The sequence below is a fragment of the Bombus pascuorum genome, chromosome 5, assembly GCF_905332965.1.
Source record: "Bombus pascuorum chromosome 5, iyBomPasc1.1, whole genome shotgun sequence".
Taxonomy (NCBI): Eukaryota; Metazoa; Arthropoda; class Insecta; order Hymenoptera; family Apidae; genus Bombus; species Bombus pascuorum.
The window spans coordinates 17,513,325-17,536,944 of record NC_083492.1 but is presented as its reverse complement, the minus strand read 5'-3'; the positions used below and the strand labels follow the sequence as shown (position 1 = coordinate 17,536,944).

The 23,620-nt window shown below is 44.3% G+C and overlaps 1 protein-coding gene across 14 annotated transcripts in view; it reads right to left on the bottom strand.

Annotated features, from left to right (window-relative positions):
- Positions 1-364: 364 nt before the first annotated feature.
- The window catches only part of LOC132906752 (FERM, ARHGEF and pleckstrin domain-containing protein 1-like), a 28,816-nt gene continuing 5,560 nt past the window's right edge, over positions 365-23,620 (bottom strand). For 4 of the 14 annotated variants that reach the window (XM_060959226.1, XM_060959229.1, XM_060959227.1 and 1 more), the window contains exons 11-21: positions 23,253-23,477; positions 4,280-4,479; positions 4,109-4,198; positions 3,577-3,952; positions 3,390-3,499; positions 3,171-3,311; positions 2,931-3,085; positions 2,464-2,585; positions 2,223-2,377; positions 1,889-2,148; positions 365-1,810 (exon numbers count right to left, since the gene is read on the bottom strand). In XM_060959226.1, the coding sequence (XP_060815209.1) occupies positions 1,735-1,810; positions 1,889-2,148; positions 2,223-2,377; positions 2,464-2,585; positions 2,931-3,085; positions 3,171-3,311; positions 3,390-3,499; positions 3,577-3,952; positions 4,109-4,198; positions 4,280-4,479; positions 23,253-23,477 (1,910 nt within the window). In that variant the 3' untranslated portion in view covers positions 365-1,734. Of the gene's footprint in view, positions 1,811-1,888; positions 2,149-2,222; positions 2,378-2,463; positions 2,586-2,930; positions 3,086-3,170; positions 3,312-3,389; positions 3,500-3,576; positions 3,953-4,108; positions 4,199-4,279; positions 4,480-5,988; positions 9,411-12,767; positions 21,195-21,257; positions 23,478-23,620 lie in introns of those variants that run through there. The other 10 variants (XM_060959237.1, XM_060959236.1, XM_060959234.1 and 7 more) reach the window with 9 other exon arrangements.

Sequence of the window (23,620 nt, the reverse complement as noted above, 5' to 3'; positions counted from 1 at the left end):
GAAACGATTAAGGATATCGCATACAATTGTTAGAATTTTATTATGGGTATTTCCAGCATCTCGTAATTGAGAACTTTTTTCTTTCGAGCTTTTGTAAATGTCGCGATACACAATGAATACAAGGAAAACAACACGATTACACCGAGGCTCGATACATTTACCTACTAACATGAACAAAAGTAACCTAATCTGAGAAAGAAGATCATGAATATATTGGGTGCATTTCATACTCGCGATGAATGTTGAAAGATAAATATGTATTTCTTTCCTTATTTATATGTATGTGCATAGGTACATAATGAATGTCTTAACAACCACATTGTAAGTTTAACTACATCCATTACCGTAATTGATTAAAAGAGTCTTAAAAGTAGCAATGTACGTTTATTGTGGAATATTGATACATCATATTACATAACAACTTATTTCGAATCTACGTTATCAAATGTATCGAAACGAAAACGATACAATTGTTTTGAAACAAACGTACAAGTTTGGCAATTTAAACGACGCTACTCTGTACGAACATTTCGAAAATTTGCTAAAGATAACCATGTATCTCTTACGAGGCATCCTTTCGGATATATATATCCTATGCGCACTTGTGAGTACGGTTCTGCGAGTATAAAACTAATTTTTTCTCTTTGATTTCTATGTATATGTAATATATGTATATGTGTGTATATATATATATATATATAAATTAAATTCTATATTATAACAAAACAACCGTAATAACTAAAAAAAAAAAAACAGATAACCATTAAGTTATGGACTTTTATTTTTCGCATAGATGAGTCATTCGCGTGGATATGTGTATTCATATTATTATTGCATAGGTCCTTTTTTTTTTATTATGACACGTAAAATTATTAAATATGACACGTATGATGCGTGTACTAAATTTCTCGTCAAATTCACATAGCCAGTCTTTGTATAATTGAATCGTGCATTACTTCAAAAAAGTAATACCTAGCAAAAACAATTATGACATCATAAAATTCTTAATAATAGCGAGAAATAACTTTTCTATATATATATCTCTTGTTAATATTAATTTAATAACAAAAAAAATTATCAGTACGCTAACAAAATTATTGTCTTTTTATATGGATGACTAAAGAAATTCTATTATAAAATTGGTCCAAGGTTTACGCTAATATCTATACATTTTTCACTATCTATATCGAAGTTTCGTCGTTTGAATGATGGACAACAAATTCTTATCAGCAATCCAAATACATTTAGATTCGTATATCAGATTCATATAAATTTCGAACAAATGCGATCCACTTAGATCTAAATAATTATATTTACATTCCAATTATCACCATTTTCAAACGTATCTTTAACTATGCATCAGTTAAAGTACAAGGAAACCGATAAGAACGCGATATATCTTAACATCAATGATTCTTGGAATAATCGAATTTGGAGATTAGCAGAATGCTTTGACTTTTTTACGATATTTTTATCATCTTCTTGCATTTTCTTTCGATGCTCTTGATTTTGATTTGATTGTCGATTACAACTTCAATCGTATATATTTGATTTCAGTCCTAGAATAAGGCCGCAACGTTACTGCTAACATAGATCTGTCCTGAAGATGTTGAGATTTCTCGATTTTAATACTATATCGTAAGATGAAAAACGCTTTGAAATAATGGTGCATATAGCGCTATTCTCTTCAAATGTTTCGTTAACATCATTTCAGCATTCTATAGAATACGTATATTAATATCCTTCTTTTCCATTAAAACTACTTGACACATGGCTTTGCTGTGTCGCGCTTCGAATCACTTCTACCCACCTGAAAAACATTCATGTCCCGTCAGACAAATTTCGAAGGATAAATTTCTAATCGTGCTTTATCGCAAATCTTTCTTACCGTCCAAACGTGTAGTCGCTCTCAGCGCGGAAGAAATACACGTGACTTTTAAATTGCAGCTTAAAAACAAAATCTTTATTGATACCATCTTTCTCTGACGGAGTGGTTACAGTGTATCCTAACAATGGTAAGCTAGCCAGTGGAAAGTCATCTCGGTGCGATTTGTAAAAGAATAAACAAAAGTTGGTAAAGACAACCCAAAGTTTTTGCCAACCATTACTATTCTTGAATTTCCGTAACAGAAATCCACTAAGTTGGTTCTGAAATAAATACGTATATGCCTTAAAACTATTATACATCTTTACTCGCTTGATAGAAATTTTTATTCATTTACTTGAAACGCTCGCAATTGGTCACTGTAACTGATACTCGTGTTTCGATGCCAACAAACATGTACAGTCGTGTTGCTTCGTTGAGAAGCTTTAGCACCTCCGCAACTTCCTCGGTCTCCTTCTAACCCAACACCGTCGCCCATTTCGTCGGCTGAACCTAAAATTTGATTGTATATCACGTAAGTAATAATTCTGCTTCATATTCGTTGAATAAACGAGGGTTCTGCCGCTAAGGATACTTACTACAAGCCTTCAAATTCAAATATGGCATCTTTGGATCTGCGTCAGCTTGCGCTATAGCCATGTTCAAGTCTTCTAACCATCTCTCTTTTTCTTCTTCGTTACTAGCGGCAACTGTTAAAGACCTACGTAAACCGTCGACTTGAATGTATTATATAGGTGAATATTTTTTCGTTTAAATGTATGACTTTTTTCGTGAAAAAAGAAATAAGAAAAATACAAGAGAACGACAAAAAGGAAAGAGAATGCGCGAAATAACGGCGAATAGGAGAAAATTTGTTCAATGAATAAATGCCCACGAAAATGTTCACTGATACGTCTGGTACATTTATATTGGGAGCATGGTACGCTTAAGTGAAGTCTTTACAGTCAATTGACCTCTTAATAACTATGGAGACCTCGTCCTTTTAACACCTTGTTAAGTTCAATAATTTACTTAAACGGGACAATACTCCATTCACGATACTCACTGATTTCCTTGAGGGTCGATTACAAACGCAAAGTCCGATCCAGTTTTATTGTCGCTTTCTCGAATCTTCATCCCCTTTAACGGAAGTTGGCCGTGAACGCGAAAACACTGAGTTGGTTGTTGAGTACGGAATGTATATAATAATATGTCCGAAAACTAAAAGACGATCGAGTAAGAAATTTTATGCGAAAGAAGCCATTTTTACGATATTTACGTGAAAACGGTGGTTGGAGAAACTTACCAGGAAAAACATTCTTTGCTGAAAACCTTTGCGGCTGTACTTTTGCAGGCAACCTTGTCTAATAAATCTACGACCTTCTTGAACCAAATTGTCGAAGCCGTTGATATCTCTTTGCATTTCGCAAAGCTGAACTAAATTTTCCTACATTTATAACGTACAAAATTAATGAATATCGAAGTATACAACTCTAAATACCAACAACTGATTACAGATATTTACCGCTTGATTAATTATGCTAAGACCTTCCAGCAACGTTTCGCCTAGTCGATCTCTTGCCGCTAGGCAATCCTCGAAATCCGTATGATCTTTTGGATAATGATCTAGTAACCCTAAAAGAATCGGATCAGTGTAACACGCACGTACATCGGTACGTATTGATTAGTTTAACAAAGAATGATTAACATACTATCGATAATACTGTTGTAATGCAACAATCGTTGCAATGGTTTTAAAAGGAATGAGGTTAACGGTAGATAACAATGTTTCTGCGCCTCGAAATCTCGGCACAGTTGATCAAAACGACGCGATGTCCTCGTATAATATTCCATTTTCTCGAGGACGGGTATTAGATTCTCGAGATATTGATCGTAAAGCGGCAGTACGTTCAACAAGGTGTTATAAAGAAAATCGCCGATGTTGTGCCGAGCGTTACTTTCCCATCGTTCCAATCTCGCCTCCATTTCTTGGAGGCAGGGCCCGTGAACGTCCGCTAAAAGCTCGATCAGCGAAACAACCGCTTCGCCCTCCAGTTCAGCCTCTCGAGATACCTCCTCTCTGAACCACTGTCGAGTAAAAATGGGACATGCGATTATCACAACGATTTTTTCGTTATCTTCACGCTAGATATATGTTACAACTTGAAAAAAATAAAGAAAGTTCTCCACGTACATTTCAATTCGAACGATTTTGGAACGTGGATATTCTCGATGTGTACGTACCACGTTTATAACGTCGAGATCCTTTTTGTAAGTTCGCTCGGTCATAAGAAGTTCCTTCGCGATATAATATGCCTTGTCGGTCGGCCATCTCTATTTATCAGGAAGAAAATCATGGTTAACTCATCCAATGGAACTAAAGTGCAAACGAAAGATTTATAAACGTGAGCTCACTTTAGTTTTCCGAACTTCGGCGTCCTCCATCTCTCCGTTTCGTATATTTTTCACTGGGCTTAGATCCGGTGTATTTACCATACTCGTGTTGCTGGTTTCCGTCATACCGTTCGTACGTTTCTCAGGGGATTTTTCATTGGCGAAAACAGAATTATTGTTCTCCTGTTTCTTGGTCTTCTCCTGCTTATCTGTCTCGGTATCTGTAAACGAGGACAAGTAAGACAGGGAATTCTTGGATCGTGCGAGTTAAACCACAAAGAATAAGAAAATTGCGGTTTACAAACAATAAGAAATAAACGCTCGAGGAAAAAGTACGAACTCGACTCGCATGCTACGGTGCACTGTATCAGCCTCTTTTGACTTTAGCCGCGTCGATTCTTATCCCGAGAACGGTAGGATTTGCAACGAAGAATATACAAAAAAGAAGAGATAGAAAAACGAAGAGAAAGAGAAAAATGTCGAGCAAGGATTTCGGAAGAGTAATCATTCTTTCTAATAGGTCATTCGTCCTGAAAGTTGTCGCGGCTTGAAACCGTTCGCTTTAAAACAACGTAGTTCCACCGAAATTCAATATCTCGGGAATATAGTTATTAAGGTCTTTTGACGACCATCCCAGATCCATAACATCAAGGCCATTAAACTTCACGTTAGCGTTATTCAAGTGCAATACTATTAAAATAGAATATCGAATCTTTTGTCTAAGTAAAGGGTTCAAGAACCGCAAGAACTTTTAAAATGACCAAGTATTATATAGACACGTACCTACGTACATCGTGCAAGGAATTGTTACAGGAGATGCGTTTCAAGGAAGAAAGAACTTTTAAAAAGAATCTACTTTGTTAATCTACGTTACACGTGTCACATTACAAAACGGTGCTAAGAAGAGTCTAATTTTTGAAATGCATCCAGTTAAAAATCTGTATGTGTGTATGTATATATATAACTCAAGAAAACAATACTTTTCCGTACACTTACACAATTAAGATTAAAATAGACGCGATCAATGGATTACGTGAGTAAACGGAAAGGTAAACAGCTTTGAACATGCAAAATCCTACGTAGTGCGGTGCTACGTCTTCGATAGCGTGTACCGAGGCAAATAAAACCGTGGAATTTAAATTCGTGAAACAACGAAGCCATTCCACCTTGCGTCTTCGGCTAATTACAGAGACCGTCCAAACTTAAAGTCTGAATTTAACGTGCATCCACGTTCTAAGATTTGAGCGAATCAAAGATGCGAGGCTACATCCAGACTCGTTAACAGAAGAAAGAAAATGGTGCCACTACCGAGCAAATGAACAAATCATCGAAACAACAAACCGCAAAGAATAGTAAACATACCACTGATAGTAAAGATAGGCACTGTTAGGGATTACTCACACATGGTATTGTCATCCGGTCGACCAACGAATCCGGGAGTGCGATAAAAAGATACGGTAATGAAGAACGGAAAAAGGACGACGCGCAGGGACTAGGAAGATACCTCTAATAATAATGTTCAATTGAATCAAGAAAAGAAAAAATGGCGAGGAGAATTACAGAGAGAGAAAAGAGAGAAAATAAAGAGAGAGAGAGAGAGAGAGGAAGAATTGGAAATCGAAAGAAAAACCTAATCCACGGAAGACAACGTTGAAAAAACAGGTTGAATAAATTAAAACGAAATCGTCTAAGAAAACAAAAAACGGAATCACAGAAAACCTCTGGCTATGTGACTTTGTATATAATTTATTATTATTATAATTAATGTATCAATAATCAATAATCAATGTACAATAGAGATTTCCTACGCTTGAAATGTTATCTTCCCTTCCCTCGAACGCCGTGATTCCCCTTTTTAACACTTAAGACCTTTTTAAGGCTACCTACCTCTCTCATCTTTCTCTTTTTCTTTGAATCACGAATTTCAGTTCTTCAGGGGAAAATCACCGCGTATTGTCGGACCGTATCCTTGTGTGCATGTGTATGTGTGTATGCGTGTGTGTGTGTGTGTATTTGTTGTTTGTTGTGTATATGTGCGCACACGCGCTTGCACGTATCTGTGCGTGTACGTATAGTGAGTGAGAGAGAGAGAGAGAGAGAGAGAGAGCTAACAAGTACGGTATGTTGATAAACGATCGAAAAAAGGTACAAATTACAAATTGGAGGTGCGCCGACACGACGGACACGCGTTATCTTTCTTGATATATAAGTAACCTTCGCTTTCCCTCCTTCATCATCTTTTAAATCGATCGTTCGTTTGACCCGCTTCTCGAAAGCTACGATTATTCTTAAGTAAAAATGGGAAAGAATCGAAAATACGTGAATGTGTGAAATCGATAATTGCGTTTTTTTTTTTTCGGAAATTCATCGATCGTCGAAGGTACGTGTTTGTTCTACATCCTTTCTGGAATCCGCCAAGTATAACGCGTATAAAAAGTTTATAAAAAGTATCTAATTAAGTCGACTACGATAACGTTTCGTGGAAGACGAGGATTTCCGTCTATGCAAAAAAATCAAACGTACCGTTTATCCAACAAATACGATTCTAAATACGATCGTTTTAACTGCGTTTACGCAAAATTTGGCACTAATCGACAAAAAGTATTATGAACAATTACGAATATTTAAAAGAGTATCGTAATACTTCGATCGCAACACCGTAATGCGACGAGGCAGAGATAACAGAAAAGAATGAAACAAGTACATAGTCGGTAGTTTTCTTCGATCGAGCAGCCGATAAGAAGCGAATGCTCGGGTGATAGAGGGTCGAAGGAAACGGATCTAGTCTCGTTGCGATACACCGTGTGACCGTGAGGATACGTTGAACACGTAACAACATAGAAAAAAGACAGCGAGCATGAACACCTGGAAGAAGGTCACGGTTAGAGAAAAGTAGAAATGGAAAGAAGGATCGAAGAGAAAACGTAGAATCGGAGGTACAATCATACAGTGTCATACACATACGTTGCAAAACTTATAGAGAAGTATCCCGGGTGACACGAGTGTATACGAGTGCGTTCGATGTGTTTTGGTTATGTGACGTGGGTGGGCCGATTCGTTAGGGATGTTTCCTCTGTAGGGTACTCGATATAGGTAACAGTAGGTAATACTATGAAAGATATCGTGGCAAGCGACAAAGATACAACCGTTGGTGAATCGTGACAGGGTTCGCTACGTAATGGTTCACAAGGTTCCTAAACGGTAGAAAATAGTTGACACACGTTCAACGCAAGTGTGTATGTACGTGTACGATGCTGCAAAATCAAGTACCACACTGCAACTAGAGATGTGAGTTTAATCAGTGCGTCGCGACTAAATGACGCTTTAGCAGATTCGATCGTGGGATCTTGTTGCACTTCGGAGATAGCGCGCGATTAACGTTAACATTAACGCGGCTATTACTGCAACTCGCGTGTTTTGTAAGCTCGAATTCACGAGAACGTTCGCGAAACCGTGAAAAGCGCGTCGACGTCTCGCAAAAATTCACATCTCTGCGCACAATAACGAAGGGTAGACCAATTTGAACGACAGACTAGAGAGGTGTGATAGCTAAAGTGATAGCTACGTGGCAAGAGAACTCGGTGCATTTTACGGGAACTAAAAGCTAGATCGACCGAGGGATGGATGTCAGAAGGGTTGCAGCTACGCAAAACTCGTTAAATCTTAAGAAAAGAGGAGAAAAAGAAAGAAGACCAAAGGATGATCGAAACAAACTGTACACACTCGAAATTACATCGGCAAGTTCTACGCAACTGTATAAAGCGTAGGTTTTCTTTGGGAAACTCTGTGAAACGTCGCGCAACTGTTAAGTGAACGGATGAACTTTGAACGGTTAAGCTACAAATCGAAAGAATCGCCCGGCGATACTCGAACACCGATGTTTCGAGATAAATCGATCAGCTATCGTTCTACCTTCTAAAGGTGCAGTGCATACGTGAATGATATTGCGGATAGTGAATGAAGAACACGCAAGAAAGGTATAGAAGGTGCGCCGATGTGAGACGAAGAACAGAATGAGCGCTATAACGGAGAGTAACGGAACGAGGTTATAGAGGTGACTAGCAATAAGCGAGAGAGCAAAATCGGCCGAGACGACGCGACGGAAGCTAACGGATCCGTGCCAAGAGAAACACGGTTTTTGCATCCGAGCTTTCCAAGTAAGAACGGCGGTAATGTTGTTGGCAAATTTATGCTCGGTAATTCGATGGCGTTAGGTTTCTCCGTGGCAGGAGAATCGGATCTATCGATCCGTGTTTAAATCGTGCCATAGTTCGAGACCCGATGAACACGCGTCTCCTATCTTCTCTCTCCTTCGCCGGAACATAGCTACGTGATCGTACGAGAATCGTAAACGTGACCGTGAATGTGAACGAAGCACCGAAGATGAAAGTACGAAGGCATCTTCTCCCTTTCTTTCCGATCGTCTCTCGTGACGTCGATTTTCTTTCACTCCGGTTCACTTTGTTTCTCTCTAGCGTGCTAAGGAAGCTTCCGATTTTCTCAGAGATGTAGCATGGTACTTCTTTGTTTGTCCCGCAGTGTTCTCAACGTGGGTATGCCGGTATGAATCGATTGGTGAGAGTGCGTGGCGTTGCGTGAACCATTACGTTACGAATCTGTGCCATGCGAAGTGGCACGTGCCAAGCCGGCGAGTTCACGTAGCCGTTCGCGTAGTTCCAACGATTGTATTCACCACCTGTCGAAAAGCATACGTAGAGTACATCGAAAATGCGAATGCGCTCCGTGCTCCCGCTCTACCAATTCCATACCGACGACCTATTCGTGTTGGTCGTTGTTCGGAATCCCCTGCCTTTCCTTCGTCGTCATCGCCTTTTCCCCCCTCTCTATGCAACACACATATATGGCTCCGACGATCATTTCTGCATTCGATCGCGAAGAATGATACGAACGAGAATACTAAATAACGACCATCTTCCGTATTTCGATTCGCAGCAAATAAACGTCGTGTCCCGTGTGTCCTGACAAATCACGAAATATCGATATAAACGACGCGAAACGTGTAAAAACAAATGAAACATTTATACTGCAACGGAAATTCGCATCACCGTACAAGTTATCTAAATATATTTTATGTCTAATACCTTGATCCCTATTGCAGGTATCACGACCTTTGCATACTAACGTCTTATGTCTATAATTAAATATAAATTCATATATATATGTATATATATTATATTATATATATAATATATATATTGTATATAAACATATACACGTATTATTGACATACGCGTATATACTTACACATAACATGTATATCATTTATCGTAACGAATAGTGTTCAGTCGTTTGTTAATATTGATATAAACCGATCAACTTTGAACATCTCGTCGGGCTCGAGGTTTTCGTGGGTTGCTTGGCAAAAATTTCTTTCTCGTTAATCGTGACTCGCTTGTAAAAGGGAAAAAAAGGCGTAAATACGAGCAGTGGGGCCGCGTGCTGGGAACGCATTGGCAACGGATTCTTCTATTCATTGAAGCGCGAAAGCAAAAGCTCGTTGCGGAAACTGGCGATAAATTTGGCAGGTAAATGGCAACTCGGTATCGAGTAGCTCGTCGTCTCATACTTTCTTCGACGAGTAAATTTTCAAGGATCGGCTTTTAAACAGCCAAAAATCCACCGTTTCCAATCCCGTTTCCATTAACTGTCAGTCTGCACACGGATTCGAAAACTTCGAGCGCAACGATCTCGAGGCGGCACATACGCGCTGTGTAATCGAGTAACACGCACGCGTACCAAATAACTATAACCATGAGGGAGAATGAGTTCAAAAGAAGAAGTAGAAGAAAAAGGGAAAGCAAGGAAACGAAATTGAAAAATGATATCCGCGATGAGAACGACGGACGAAGAGATGGTCGAGTGACAACATTGGTAAGATGGAAAGAATGAAAGGTGGTATGGCGAGGCCGATAATGACAATGGTAATGATACGATGACATAGACAAACTGAAAAACGTAGAAATACAGAAAGAGAATAGTGCTCGAAGAGACGCGTGCGTGTGTAGTAATATCGATGGCAGGACAGGATTGACGATGCACAAATGCAAGACGAGGACAAGTCAAGATTAAACCGATACAGGAACTCGTACGGATAGATCGAGGATACGACGATACTCTTCTTCTGTCTAGGATGGGATTTCGCTTGGAGGAATCGATCGGCAGGACCGTACCTTTCAACTTTCCTCGAGAATGTATAAAAGAAAAAGAAGACAGATAGACAGACAGAAAGAAAGAAAGAAAGAAAGAAAAGAAAGCGCGATCCAGAATGATCGAGGAACTCGAGAAGAAAGCGACGATTCCAGGGACGGTGGATATCCGTCAAAGCGTCGACGCGTTCGCGTAAAGGTAACTAACGATGGGCACGAAAAATGATCAGTCGATATTATGCTTGAAACATTGTAGAGAAAATTAATTGGGCCGGTACGATCGCTTGATCGTATCAAGCAACAAGCGAATCTAGTGCCCATCATTATGTATGCATAAGTTAATCGTCTTAATATTTCCATGCTCCCATCGAGATTGACTTACTGTTTTACTGTGATCTCTGTCCTACTGGACGATAAACGTTCGTGAGTATTATAGCGCAGCCGAAGTACGGCCCTATTATAATCGCGGTGGGATCCGCGACGGATTCCGCGTCGATCGTTCAAGAGCGACGATTACGAAGATATGCCGATAGTTTTGCATGCAAAGGAACAAATTGAGAATCAATACGGTATGGCGAACTCCTCGCGACTCGTTCTCGTGCAACGTTTCCCTGATTGTCAGCCAAATCGCTATCCTTGCGTGCAGATGCTTGAGGAATGCGAAGGGAACGTTGCCGGTCGCTCGAGTATCGTTTCGCCGACAAACGCGGTGTTGCGTTCGAAAAGAATTGATATCGCGAATCGTATAGTATGTATAGCTTCGAGGAATCGCAAGCGAAAACGTAGATTCTCGACGAAAGGACGTACGCGAGCGAACATCGTTCAGAAATGCGTTTCCAGTTCGCCATCGATCTATCACGATTGAACGATTCTCGTTGACTCGTCATCGCGTTCGTAGAAAGCAACTTAAGCCTCGACATCGTGATCAGCACTCGGCATTCACTTTCTAATCTCGTATCTTTTATTATAGCTTTTGATACGTAGTTACGTACTTAGTTTCTTTGTATATTTCTTCACTGCGTTCTACGATGTAGTAACTAGTAACCTTTTAATCAATTAAGTGTAGCGATAATACCGTAACAATGACTAATGGAGTGGCGATTAATGGTCACGGTGGTGATTAACGATTATTCAACGACAACGTGATTATCAACGATCGTCCATGCTTAAGATAGACTATTTTAGAGATCGCGTTGGTTTCCTGTCTCGTGTCAAACGAGCTACCCCTACCCGTCTGGAAGAAACAAGGCGTGAATTGATTTCGAGACGCACCATCGACTATATATACATTCTCCCTTCTTTCGCGTTTTTAATTCGCGACAAATCACAGAACGGTTCAGACCGTTCAAGCCGGTCTGAGACAAGGCTATCTAAGCTCAGCTTCTCCGCTCCGACCGCCACGCCCTTTCTCTAATATCTGCACACTCTGTTTTAAACGGATGTCTCCTTCTCTCTTGTCGATCGTCCATCGTCGATCGGATCAATCGAGTCGTTGTGCGCGAAACAGAAAAGATACGAAGTGCTTTTGCTTCGAACATCGCCGTTTCGATACGAAAAATTAAACGATTTGTGCCATCTATAACTATCTACGGTAACGAAAAACGAAAACGTTAAGCGTAGAAAATTGGAGGGACGATTCAGACTATATGTGAAGATTGGAATGTTACGCGTGGCAGTCAGAGGGTTAACGGAATCGTATCGTTGAAACGACACACGTCTATGCACAACAAGGAAGAAAAACTCTCCAATCCGTATTCTCAGTGCGATAAATCCCTATCTAACGTCCGCTCCCTAACGATCAACCCCTTACGAGTAGGTTAAATTATTGCTTTTGAACGTCTCTAAACTCCTTTAGAAACCAAAATTACAGCTAAATTCTAGCGAAACACCTTCAACATTAAAAGAAAGTAAACGCACCGAACGCATCGAACGAAAGAAACGAAGAAATTCGGTTTGGATGTTGTTTCTCGAGCATAGAACCTTCAGTACGATATTTCCATAACAAACATGGGACGCGACGTGCTAAGATATTTTTACATTGACGCCCTTACGCTTGACGTAAAATTACGCGTTAGTACCGCGTTAACCCGACCTGTAACGGGATAGTTATTTACTCCCGGCTTTTTCTCGTAGTCCATTATATTAATATCGATCGTTTTACAAATTTAGCCTCGACCTAACCAACTATGCGTCCCTCGTATGAACAGTATCGAGCTTCCTAACCGAGTTATCTTATTACCAACAGACTCAGAAAACATTGAGAACATCATGCTGCATTGTTTTGCAGATCGTTGTCTTACGAAATTCCATAGAAATTCATATCGATACACTTTTCCGTTATCCTTGATCGTGCAAAAATTAGCGTCTGAATAGAGCATACGATAGAAAGCTTGGTATTAGTCGGAAGAACGTAAATCGAAGCCAATGGAATTTTTTCTTTCAACCAATTCAAATTTCTTTGTCTCTCCGAGTTGAATAGTTCGGTTTGATCATTCACGTACGAAATTGTGCAAGCAATTCGACGTGACGCGACACGGTCGATCGTTCTCCCTTTAAAGATGCAGAAAAAGCATCTTCCATAAAACCCCATGGCGGTAAACAACGCCGAGGTCACGCGATTCTTCGGATTTCAAGGTCATTCATATTTTTAAATCCAACGTCATACTTTCATCGGCGCAGCTTTATAATTGACATCAAGGAAAATTCAACGACCTAACGTGCCGTAACCATCGGATGACCTTGGCCGTTACCATTACCATTTACCATTATCGATACCTTGAAAAATCACGTGCTGAACCGTGATCGTCGTTATCGAGAAAATTAAACGGAAGACGCGTCCCGCATCTGCTCGAGTCGCGTAAATTTATTCACGATCCCGGAGTCTAGCAATACAACTGGCGGATCGGTCGTCGATCATACTCCAAGCCGTAGAGAGTCGTGGCACCGTGAGACAAAACTGAGGGAAGAAAGATTGCAGATCATTCGATCTTTCGACGACAAACGTTTCGACGGTTCGTTAAACCTATCGCGATATTTCACGCGTTCCCGATTTAGCCACTCGCACCGTGAATCGCAATTCCATACAATACGCGCACGTACGTGTGTATCAACGAAAGTACGCGATAAACATTTTGTATAAGTACCTATGTTGAGCAACTTGTCTTTCGTCGTTAAACGAGACATAAATTAAACTACGATCAAATAATACGACCGCTTATCGAGGATTCAATTCTCGAACTAAAAGAGACAATTCCTCCGCCTTTCCCTTTTCCATTTCACCGTTCCTACCATTTTCTTAACGATGCTATCTCACCTTCAACAATGATTGTCGTTTTCGTAAATTGGAATAGCATCGTTGTCTATTTTTCCGTTTTTCTACGATCGCGTTTTAACTCTCCTTTCTCTGTCGTCGGAAATTCGTCATACCATCATAGTACATACGTTCGCGGTAACCGCGTAGCAACGACCCTAATTAATCTCGAAACGTATCTCATACGTATCACCTTTGATCGCTACCGTTTCTTATCGTATATCGTATTTTCTAGACTAATTATCGTTAGTAGGTGTAGCTTCGTTTCAATCGTATTTTCGCGTCGGCTCGTTCCGTATACGTATAAATATACGATAGAATAAGTTAAGTACGATGGAGTTAAAGGTTTGTTTACGGGTCGTAAAGCTCCCACGCGATAACGACGATATCGTATCAAATTAAATTGAATTTCTAAAACGTGTAACAAACGTACTAATTATCCTTATGCGCGATAGATTAAACTAGATTGTTTTTCACGATATCTTTTGATCTCCACTCTCGTCGATGTCGATCCGATCGACATCGATCTCGTTTACTCCTTGTTGCCTCTTGTTGTGTTTTCATCCTGGACAAATCATCCAATTCTCGTTGAAAATGTCAAAAGACGTTGCAACAAAGGAGTTAAAAGATTCGAAGCGCTAGTCGCGTCAACGTTGTTGTCGTCGATTCTCCTGCATCTCTTTAGCCTCCGAGTACTCGTCGTCATCGTCACCATCGTTATCGTCGTCATTGTCGACGTCATCGTCATCCTCGTCATCGTCAACGTCGGACCTCGAACGTTCGGCCAATAAGGGTGGCGGAATAGTAGCCACGTCGAAACTTGAGTCGGTACTCGAAATAATCTGACCATCCTTCACCTCGAAATCCACCACCACTCGATGACGCCTCTTTAAGTTTTCCCGTCGTCTTCGACGAACAGCTATCTGGCCGTGAACAGGCGTGTGAACGGGACTGTCCATGCTCGAAGACGTATCACCCTCGCTCTGGGGACTTTTGCTGGACGAGTAAGGCATCGTTTTCGTCCGAATCTGCGTCCTGATCTGCATCGGAGGACTAGAGGTGGTTGACTCGCCGCTCAGGCTCGTTGTCGAATAATACGGAGTCGACTTCGCTCTGATGGGAACGAGTACGGGTCGCTCGGTTGATCTAGTTTCATGATACCTGCCAGTTTCCATAGGTTCGGAGAAACCTCGTTCGAATTTGGGAGTTGACCTGCTGCGGATCTTTTCCTTCTGGATCACCGTCTCCTCTCTTTCTTCTTCGAACGACCAATCGTCGTCCGCCGGTCTGGAACCGAGCGCCAAATCTGCGTATTTTTCGTGCATATCCTCGGCGTTGTCCCCTCGACCAACTTCCATTCGGATTTGATCGCCGCCCGAATATTTCATAGCGGGAACGTTGTCATACAAACGATCGTCTCCTATCTGTTGCCTCCCTGACGCAACCTCCTGGTCGTCGAGCTCTTCCTCCTCTTCGAGGATCGGAAGCGGCGCATCACCGTCGTCCGACATTAGTCGAAACTCGTCGTCGATAGTCTCGTCGAACTCGTTCTGAAGAGTTATTCGAGGTGGCGAGATATACGTCGATCGTACAGAACCTTGCCGTTCGTCGTCGCAGTGACGCGACGACACCAGTCGATGCTCGTCGAATTGATTATCGATGAATCTTTTCGCTTCGTTCGACTGTTCGTTCCTGATCGTTCGACCGATCGATGATGATCGTTCGCCATCCAACGGAAGGCCCATCGCCAGATGCTCGTCGAACGGCGAACGTCGATCCATGTTCCCAGATACGGAAACGGAAACAGATGCGGATACGGAATGGGGCGGTGTTAGTGGAGGCGTAGTCGGCGGTGGCGGCAACGGTGGCGAGGATGGACCAATGAGCGAAGGACCATCGGCCGTTCTGCACTTGGAATTCGGTCTCATGCTGGTCACGCTTTTATCGGATGTGGTTGTGTCGCTTTGACTTTTCTCGACCGGCGTCAACGAGGAGTAATGCTGCTGAGGAATGACGGTCGTGCTACCCGACCAGTCCGAGATCGAGGCTCCGAGTTCCGCCAGAGAGTTGTCGTCGGATTTCGTACCAGAATATTGGCAAAATTGGCGCACGGTGTTGTTCGAACTCGACCATTCCGACATCGACAAACCCATCGAGGTGTCTTCGCTGTGCGAAGAACCCGTCACGTGGGAGTTGGACTTTGGTTTAACGGCTATCTTTACAGTACCATCAACGGTGGTTGCAGAGGTCGAGCTGTGGCCGTCCTCGAAGAACGTGGAATGCAAATCGTCGTGCAGTGTTCGATTCTCATCGCTAGAATCGCTGTCGTGTTCCACTTGACCCGGTGTTTCGGTGCTGTCGGTTACCGTTACCTTGACCGCCTCCTCAGGCTTGATCTCCGTATAAAAGGTTTCGACGTGGCTGACTACAGGAGGATCGAACACGGGCGAACTAGGCGGAGATGGCCAATCCTCCGAGCTTTGTTCCTGCAGCTTCGGCTTCCCACCCGATTTCGGCGATTTCGCCTCCTCCTCTTGTTCGCTTACCATGTCTATAGGAATATCGGGCAATTCGGACGATGTGCGCCGATCATCGGAAATCGAAGGAAGAGGCGTACCGGATGGTGGATCAGAGGACAGAGAGAGTTGATGGTCGCTCGATATCAGTGACTCGTCGTCCAAACTGGGTGACCTTGAACTAGGCTTGAACGAGTCCTCCAAATCGCTTTTATCCTGTTCCGACGTAGTGGACCTCTCGGAAATCCTAGATAACGTACGTGTGAGTGCAAACGTGCCACAACTGGTTAAAATATCCGGACCTATCGGATAAATGAAACTTCCAGGAAAATCGGCAAGATCCTCTTGAAAACTGTCCTCATTCTGTCCGTTGCTATCCTCGGACTGAGACTGAACAGCATTGTTCTCGTCTTGACCTGTCCAACCTTCGTCGTTGCTCGAACTTCCAGAGCTTTCCAGGGGAAAGGACTTCCAAGTCGAATTCAAATCGTGTCTAAGTCCCGATTGGGAACCGCTGCTGTTCTCCTCATCCAAGGAACCAGGCCCACGCGTGTCTTTCATCATTGCGACGATTTCTCGACGATCCACTATCGGCTGGATCTGGCCAATTCCCAGCGGTCGAGCTATAGAGCAGGAGCTGGATTCCGGGTCTTCGCGATCCGGCGTCCACGTACTGGTTTCCTCGCTTCTCGAACGTTCGCTACTCAACCTAAGCTTCTTGTCGATCGTCAAACGATTCGCGCTCGGAACATCCTCGGGTGACTCTTTCATCATTTCTTCGACGGACTCCTCGTCTTTTGGCAGTTCCTCGGCTAGTTCACCGTCCTCGTCCTCTCTTCTCATTTCTAAATATTCAGGCGTCAACTCTACTTCCACTAGGGTCTTCTCGTCCATTTTGTCGACTCCGTAATCCGGTGAGCTCAATTCGCTGTCGATACCTCTCATGTGAACCTGGGTATCTAAAGCGTCGAGCGTATCTTCGCTCGTATCCGCGGAATCCAACGGCCGATTCTCATCGCCTTCCTGTTCTTGCGCTTCTCGCTCGTCTTCGCTAGGGACTACTATCTCCTCCTCGTCCTCCTCCGCATCGTCTTCCTCGGCTTCACCACCGATTTCATCGTCGGAACACTCCTCGATAGAGATCTGAATCGGCGACTTTACCATGTCTTGTCCGTCGTCGAAGTCGATCGTTGTCGTCGATTTGAGAAAAGCGGTCGGTCCAGCGTCTTCTCGCGTAACGGTTACGGTAGTCACCGTTACGTCGGGAAGATCGTCCCTCTCCGTCGCTTTCTTCGAATCCTTGGCGAGCTTGATTTCCTGCCGCCTTTCTTCGTCCTCGGTTTCGATAGACACGGTCGTGAAAATCTCAGCCTCGGCAATTTTCCCAGTCGATTCGTCGACGACCATCGAATGTTCGTGCAGTTTCTCCTTCGTCAGCGACACAGTCTCGGTCGCTGTTTGGTCGCTTGGTCGCGGAATAGAACCCTCGATGGTTTTCGAGACGCTGAGTAGATCGATTTTTTCCGCTCTAACAGCTTTATCGAACGCGACCACTTCCTGTTCGGTGCCAGATTCCACAGAACTCTGATCGATGAATTTCGTTTTCTCATCCACCTTGACCGATTCCAACATCGTCTTTTGATCTTTACCGTTCGCGTCTAATCGCAGCGCGTCTCTCTCGTACGGAATCAAATCCACGCTTGGTATGATCTCGTTGCTTTCGGTCAACGGCGATTCGAGATATTGCGCAGAAGTTTCGGTAACAGACAGGGAATCGGTGAAGATCTCTGGTATGGTGGTGTGATCGGTACTGTCGGACCTGTGGTTGGGCGATGCCTCGATCTGAATGGATTGCGGTTTCATTGGCGGGCCAGTGGTGGAAACGGCACCGCCGCCATATGGAACAACCGCCTCTGTCGGCACGTCCTCGTCGACCTTTTCCTCGTCCGGATTCTCCGACACGTCGACGGTGTCGTCCTTGCTGGAAAACGCAGTCGCCGGTGGAAGTTTGTGCACCGCTATCACCGGAGCATCCAACGACTTGGCTCGCCTTTGAGAGGTCGGAGACTGCGTCGCGCCCTGTCTTTGCAACGCACCGATTCCGCTTCCCTCCGATAGACCGAGACGCGCACGGGCAAATAGAACGGGCGTTTGTCCCAGCTTTCGCAATATTACCGGCGACTGCGTCAAATCCTGTGGATACGAGGTCTTTTTCTCCACGATGCGATCTTCTACAGGTCTGGGCGCGTCCATAGTCTCGCGCTCTCGTGTGTCGAAATCGGTATCGGCCCTCGGCTCCTCGATATCGGTTTCCGCTTTCGAATCGATCTTCGCACGCAACGCTCTAGATTCCTGCTGCAACTTCGACACCACTATTTCTTTCATCGATGTAGGCGATTTCAATTCCGTCGATTTAGTCTCGGACTTTGTGCCACCTTTCGACCGTTCAACGATCGTTCTCTTTGGCGATATCTTCTCCGCGGAATCCTTTCTTTCGGCACTGCTACTCAGACTCTTTGAAATACCTAACGACTTTGGTCTCGTTTTTTCGGATTTCACGCCGGATGCCGCGGTAACTTTGATCAGATCGTCGTCGACCGAGGCGGATTTCGTTCGAGTACCACCTTTGCTGTCCTCCTTCTCCTCCTTTGACGCGGAATATGCCTTCTCGGGCAGTCGAGTGATAGACTTGGATCTACCTTTCTGAACGATGCTTACCTCCGGTGCCACGTCGGTCGAGTCGATTATGATAATTTCCTGAGGCATCTCTCCCAACTTCAATTTGGACTTGTCGATCTTTGAGCTGGGCGTGGTTACGCGGGACTCCTTCGAGGTTGCTTTCTTCAAAGGAGGCTTGTCTCCCTCGAGCGATTTGGATTGTTTCTTGAAATCCTTCTTTGGCTCCGGTTTCGCTCTCTTCGCCCTTTTCGGAGACACATCCGGAACAAAGTGTTTGTTCTCGACTTCCGGCGAGAGCAAAGTATCGATCGGTGCTTTCTCTTCGGCCAGCGATAACGATTTCGAGCGCAGAGGTTCGCCGTGTGGCCTCGACATGAAAGGAACGAATTCAGGAACTTTAAGGCTGTCCAGTTCTAACGCGGGCTTCACAGGCACTTCGTCCAAAGGCAGATCTGCGACTGGTTCCACGAAATCGTCGAATCCGGTATCGATGATCTTCGGTTTAGCGATTCTAGCTTCGGAAAACTTTGACTCTATCTTCTCCAAGATGCGTTTCGTTTTTTCCGGTATGCTCGGTTTCTCCAATGTCTTTGGTTTTTCCGGAACTTTGGGTTTCTCCGAGATTACATCAACGGTAGTAGCCGAAGGTGAAGATTCCTTCTCTTCCCTCTTCACCTTCTCCTTGTCTTTTTGTTCTAATTGTACATCCATTACTTGCTCCAACTTCTTTTCCTGCGACTGCGGTTCTAACTGTTCAGTTTGTTTCTCATCTTTAATTTGCTTGCCATCTACGTTAACGATTTCGTCTTCGAACGTTTTTCGGGAGGAGTCGTCTATAGGCGAAACTTTTTCCACCTTTTCGGAGCCGAATCTCTCGTCTTCTATCCCGGTCGCAACCGGTTTAGGAATTTCCGGCAATGGTATTTTTTCTATACTGTCTTGCTTCTCCAAGCTATCATCCGGCGTTTTCAGACTGTCTTTTTCCATTTCGGACTTGGCCTTACGCTCGAGTTTCATCTTCATTTCCATTCCAACCACGTCGGCAAAATTCAAAGGCTTCACCTTTGAATCGAGCGACCGTTGCGCGCTTGCGAAGCTCTTGGATGACTCCGAGGGTGATGTCCTCCTCTTTTGTATCACGGAAACTATTGTTACATTTGGATCTGTGGGAGACACCTTGGGCGAGCGTTTCTCGATCGACGATAATATGCTGACATTCGGTTCGATCGGTGATAATTTCGATGTTTTCTTGTCGAGACTGGACGATTTAATACCGGTTCGATCCTCGATCACGATTTCCGTTCGATTTTTATCGAACGACGCGGATCTGAAAGGCTGTTTATCGGGTGACGGAGCCTTCGAACCTGCCTTGGATGGACTTCTATTCGTTGGAGAGAAACTGCAAACTACGTTTTTCGCGTCGGTAGGTGATAACTTCGACGTAGGACTCAAGATACTTTTCGGTTTATCGGACGGGCTCGAGAGTATCGATTTGGGTCGCATGGGCGTGATCGAAACGCTCTTTGGCTTATCAGGCGAGAGCTTGCTGCTAGGCTTGTCTATCGAGGACAGCTTAGACAGATCGAAACAAGAAATGTCCGTGATCATTTTCAGAGGCAACTTGGGGAGATCTCGAACGGCACCGGCCTTTTTCGAAATGGTTTTCCCGCTATCCGACTCGGACTTCTCGTCAGATGCGGTACCATTCATGACGTGTCGTTTGTGTAACATGTAAGGTATTTCGATGTTCGCCTTTTGCATAGCCGCACTGTCCGAGAACGGATCTTCGTCTCCCGAATCAGCTGGCGTTAAGTCGATGGATTTCTGATGCATCAGTATGTGCCGTTTACTGTTCGAGCCTAATCTCTGTCGTGCCGGATTCGGATCGCTCTTGGTACGTTCGACCGGTGTATGACCGGGTATCGTGTCGTCGAAACCCAGCACCACACCTCCCACGATCTTCGGTTCGTACTCCGTAAACATAGTCTTCGATTTAAAATTTTCCATTTCCATCGGCACACCGATCACCGTGTCCGTCCTCGACTCTATCGAGAGCCTCGCTTGTCGTTCTCGCTCGCGCTTCTCCTCGTCCTTTCGCGCTTTCTCCAAGCTTCTCCAATCGTCCCTTTCACGCGGTTTCTCCTCGGACTTTCCCCTTTCTGTTCGTCCCTTACCTTTTCTCGATTCCTTGTACTCGATCCTCTCTATGCTGTTTCTTCTCCAATCGTAGATCTGTTCGATCCGCTCGAGACTTCTTCCTCCTCCTCCTCCTCCCCCTCCCCCTCCACCTGCTCTAGAGTCAAACCTATCCAATTGTTTTCGCTCGCGCGAATCTAGTCGATCTGGGTGCCTTCGTTCGCGCGAATCCAACTTTTCGAAGCTCTTACGCTCCGCTTTTCTATCGTATCCTTTGTCCTTCGAAACGTTGTTGCATCTCTCCAACGACTTCAATCGTTCGATCGTAACGGGATCGAAATCGAATGTCGGCTTTTCCTGCGAGTCCAATCTCTCGACGCTTTTTCCACGATGTTCCCTGCCAGCACTGAGTCGTTCGAGCGGGCTTTTGTTTCCGGAATCGAAACGTTCCAACGTATGCCTCTGATTGTAATCGACCGTGTTACTTCGACTTCCCGGACTTCTCCTCTTCTCCTTTGAATCTAACCGTTCCACGCTTCTCTCTCGACGTTCCCTCGATTCGGAATACCGATGTCCCGTCTTTTCTTTCGGACTTCTGTTTAGATACTCCGTGCTACCTCGAAGTTCCTGACAATCTAATCGATCGACGCTCTTGCCGCGTAACGCGTAAGGATCACCGTGACGGAAGGACTTGTCCTTCGAATCCAGCCGTTCGTAACTTCTCTCTCGTACGTCCAGCCTCTCGATGCTTCTTCGTAATTCTCTTGCGTCTATTCGATCGACGCTACGACGACCGTGCATGTCCGATTTTCGATCTCGCGAATCCAATCGCTCGACCGATCGACGTTCTCTCAACTCGCTTCTTTCTGTCTTCTTACTCGAATACTCCCTGGAATAATCCCTTTCGACACGTTTTCTCTCTTCTCGGTCCACGCTTCTCCTCTCTTTGTCTTGCAACTTTACCAACGTTTTCTCGAGCTTCGTCTCGCTTTCGCGACTCGATTTTCGATCCCTACCACCACTATCACCACCACCACCACCGCTACTAACACTACCTGCACCAGCACCTTTGTAACCCCGACCTAAACTACCCGTTTCTACGTATGCGCGTGATATATGGTCTTCCAAACTGGCGATACTGCGTGCTCTGACTGTCCTAGCTCTTTGATCTATGATCGTTCTATTGGTCGAATCTACCGGACTCAAATCGTCATCTATCCGAGATTTTGGACGCATAATACCCTCATCCCGTAAAATCTCCGAATCTACGTGAGTGATCTTATACTTTGGCTTCAAGTTTTTCAACTCGTTCAACACAGACATTTTTTGTTTTTGCACTTGCAACACGACAGGATCTTTTCTACCAGAGTCCTGATGCGGAAGGGAATGTTTAGATTGTTGTTGTTGCTGTTGTTGCTCTATCGAATTAGCGTGTCGTGTCTCGAATTTTCGTTCGATTTGAGTGCTAGATCGTTGTATTCGAGACTCAACGGTGATATAGTCACTGTCTGATTTCGCGGTCACGGTTGAGTACCGATCGATAGACTTTGTTCTAGCGTTCTTAAGGTCCGCGAGCACAGATTTGAATTGTTGTCTATCCGTAGATTTGATCGATCGGTGTTTCACAAAGGAATCGGTCTCGGAATCCATTTGGAACATCTCGTGCTCGATTCCTTCGTCGCTTCTATCGGACATTGGCTCGTTCTCGTCGTCATCGTCTCGCGGACTCGAATATGATTCCGGATATTCAAATTCGTGCTCGCGTTCCAAAAGTTCATAGGAATCGTGCGAAAGATCGTCGTGAGAGAGATCTCCCGCAGGACCAGATTCCTCGTGGCCAGATTCAGTGGAGAGCGACGAAGTTCCCGGGTAGGAGCTACTATAGACACGCTCGGGTACCGAGTCGTGATCGAGAGAGGGTAACTTGGAGCTAGCCGCGCTGTACGATCGATTACTTTCATCGTACCGCGTCACGGGATTGTCTAGCTCTCCCTGGGAAGGCAAACGGAAAGGTTCCAATATAGGATCGTCGGAAGGTTTGTCGTCCTTCGATCGCGCTTTCCCTGAATCCTCGAAGCTAGAAGCGTACAACTCGCGGCAACTGGCCGATCGCTGCCAGGGATGTCTAGGCATAGGTCGCGGTGGGGGAAATTCAGGAGGACTGCTGTTAGAGGGGCTGATACGACCTGCTGATGAAATCCGTTGCTGGCTGGCAGCAAGCATCTGCCGCGGTACTGGGACCTGGCTGGGGGTGGCCGGGGAATGGACGTCGATGGATGTAAGTGTCCGAAACGACGTAGCTGTGTCTTCGCGACGGTGAATCGTCCCTCCCATCGAGACACTCGTCACAGTCGTCGGAGAATCCAGTGTCATCGAGCCGCATGATAGAGACAGAGCTGGGGTTTCCAGGGCTGAAATTATTCCCTTCTTTAGCCTTTACGTTCCCGGTATTGTAAACCTACCCCCGCTCGCGAACCCTGTTTCCTCGCGATTCTTCTCCCTCCATAATTCCCACTATTTCCCCTCTACCCACCCTTTTGTTATCTCATTTTTT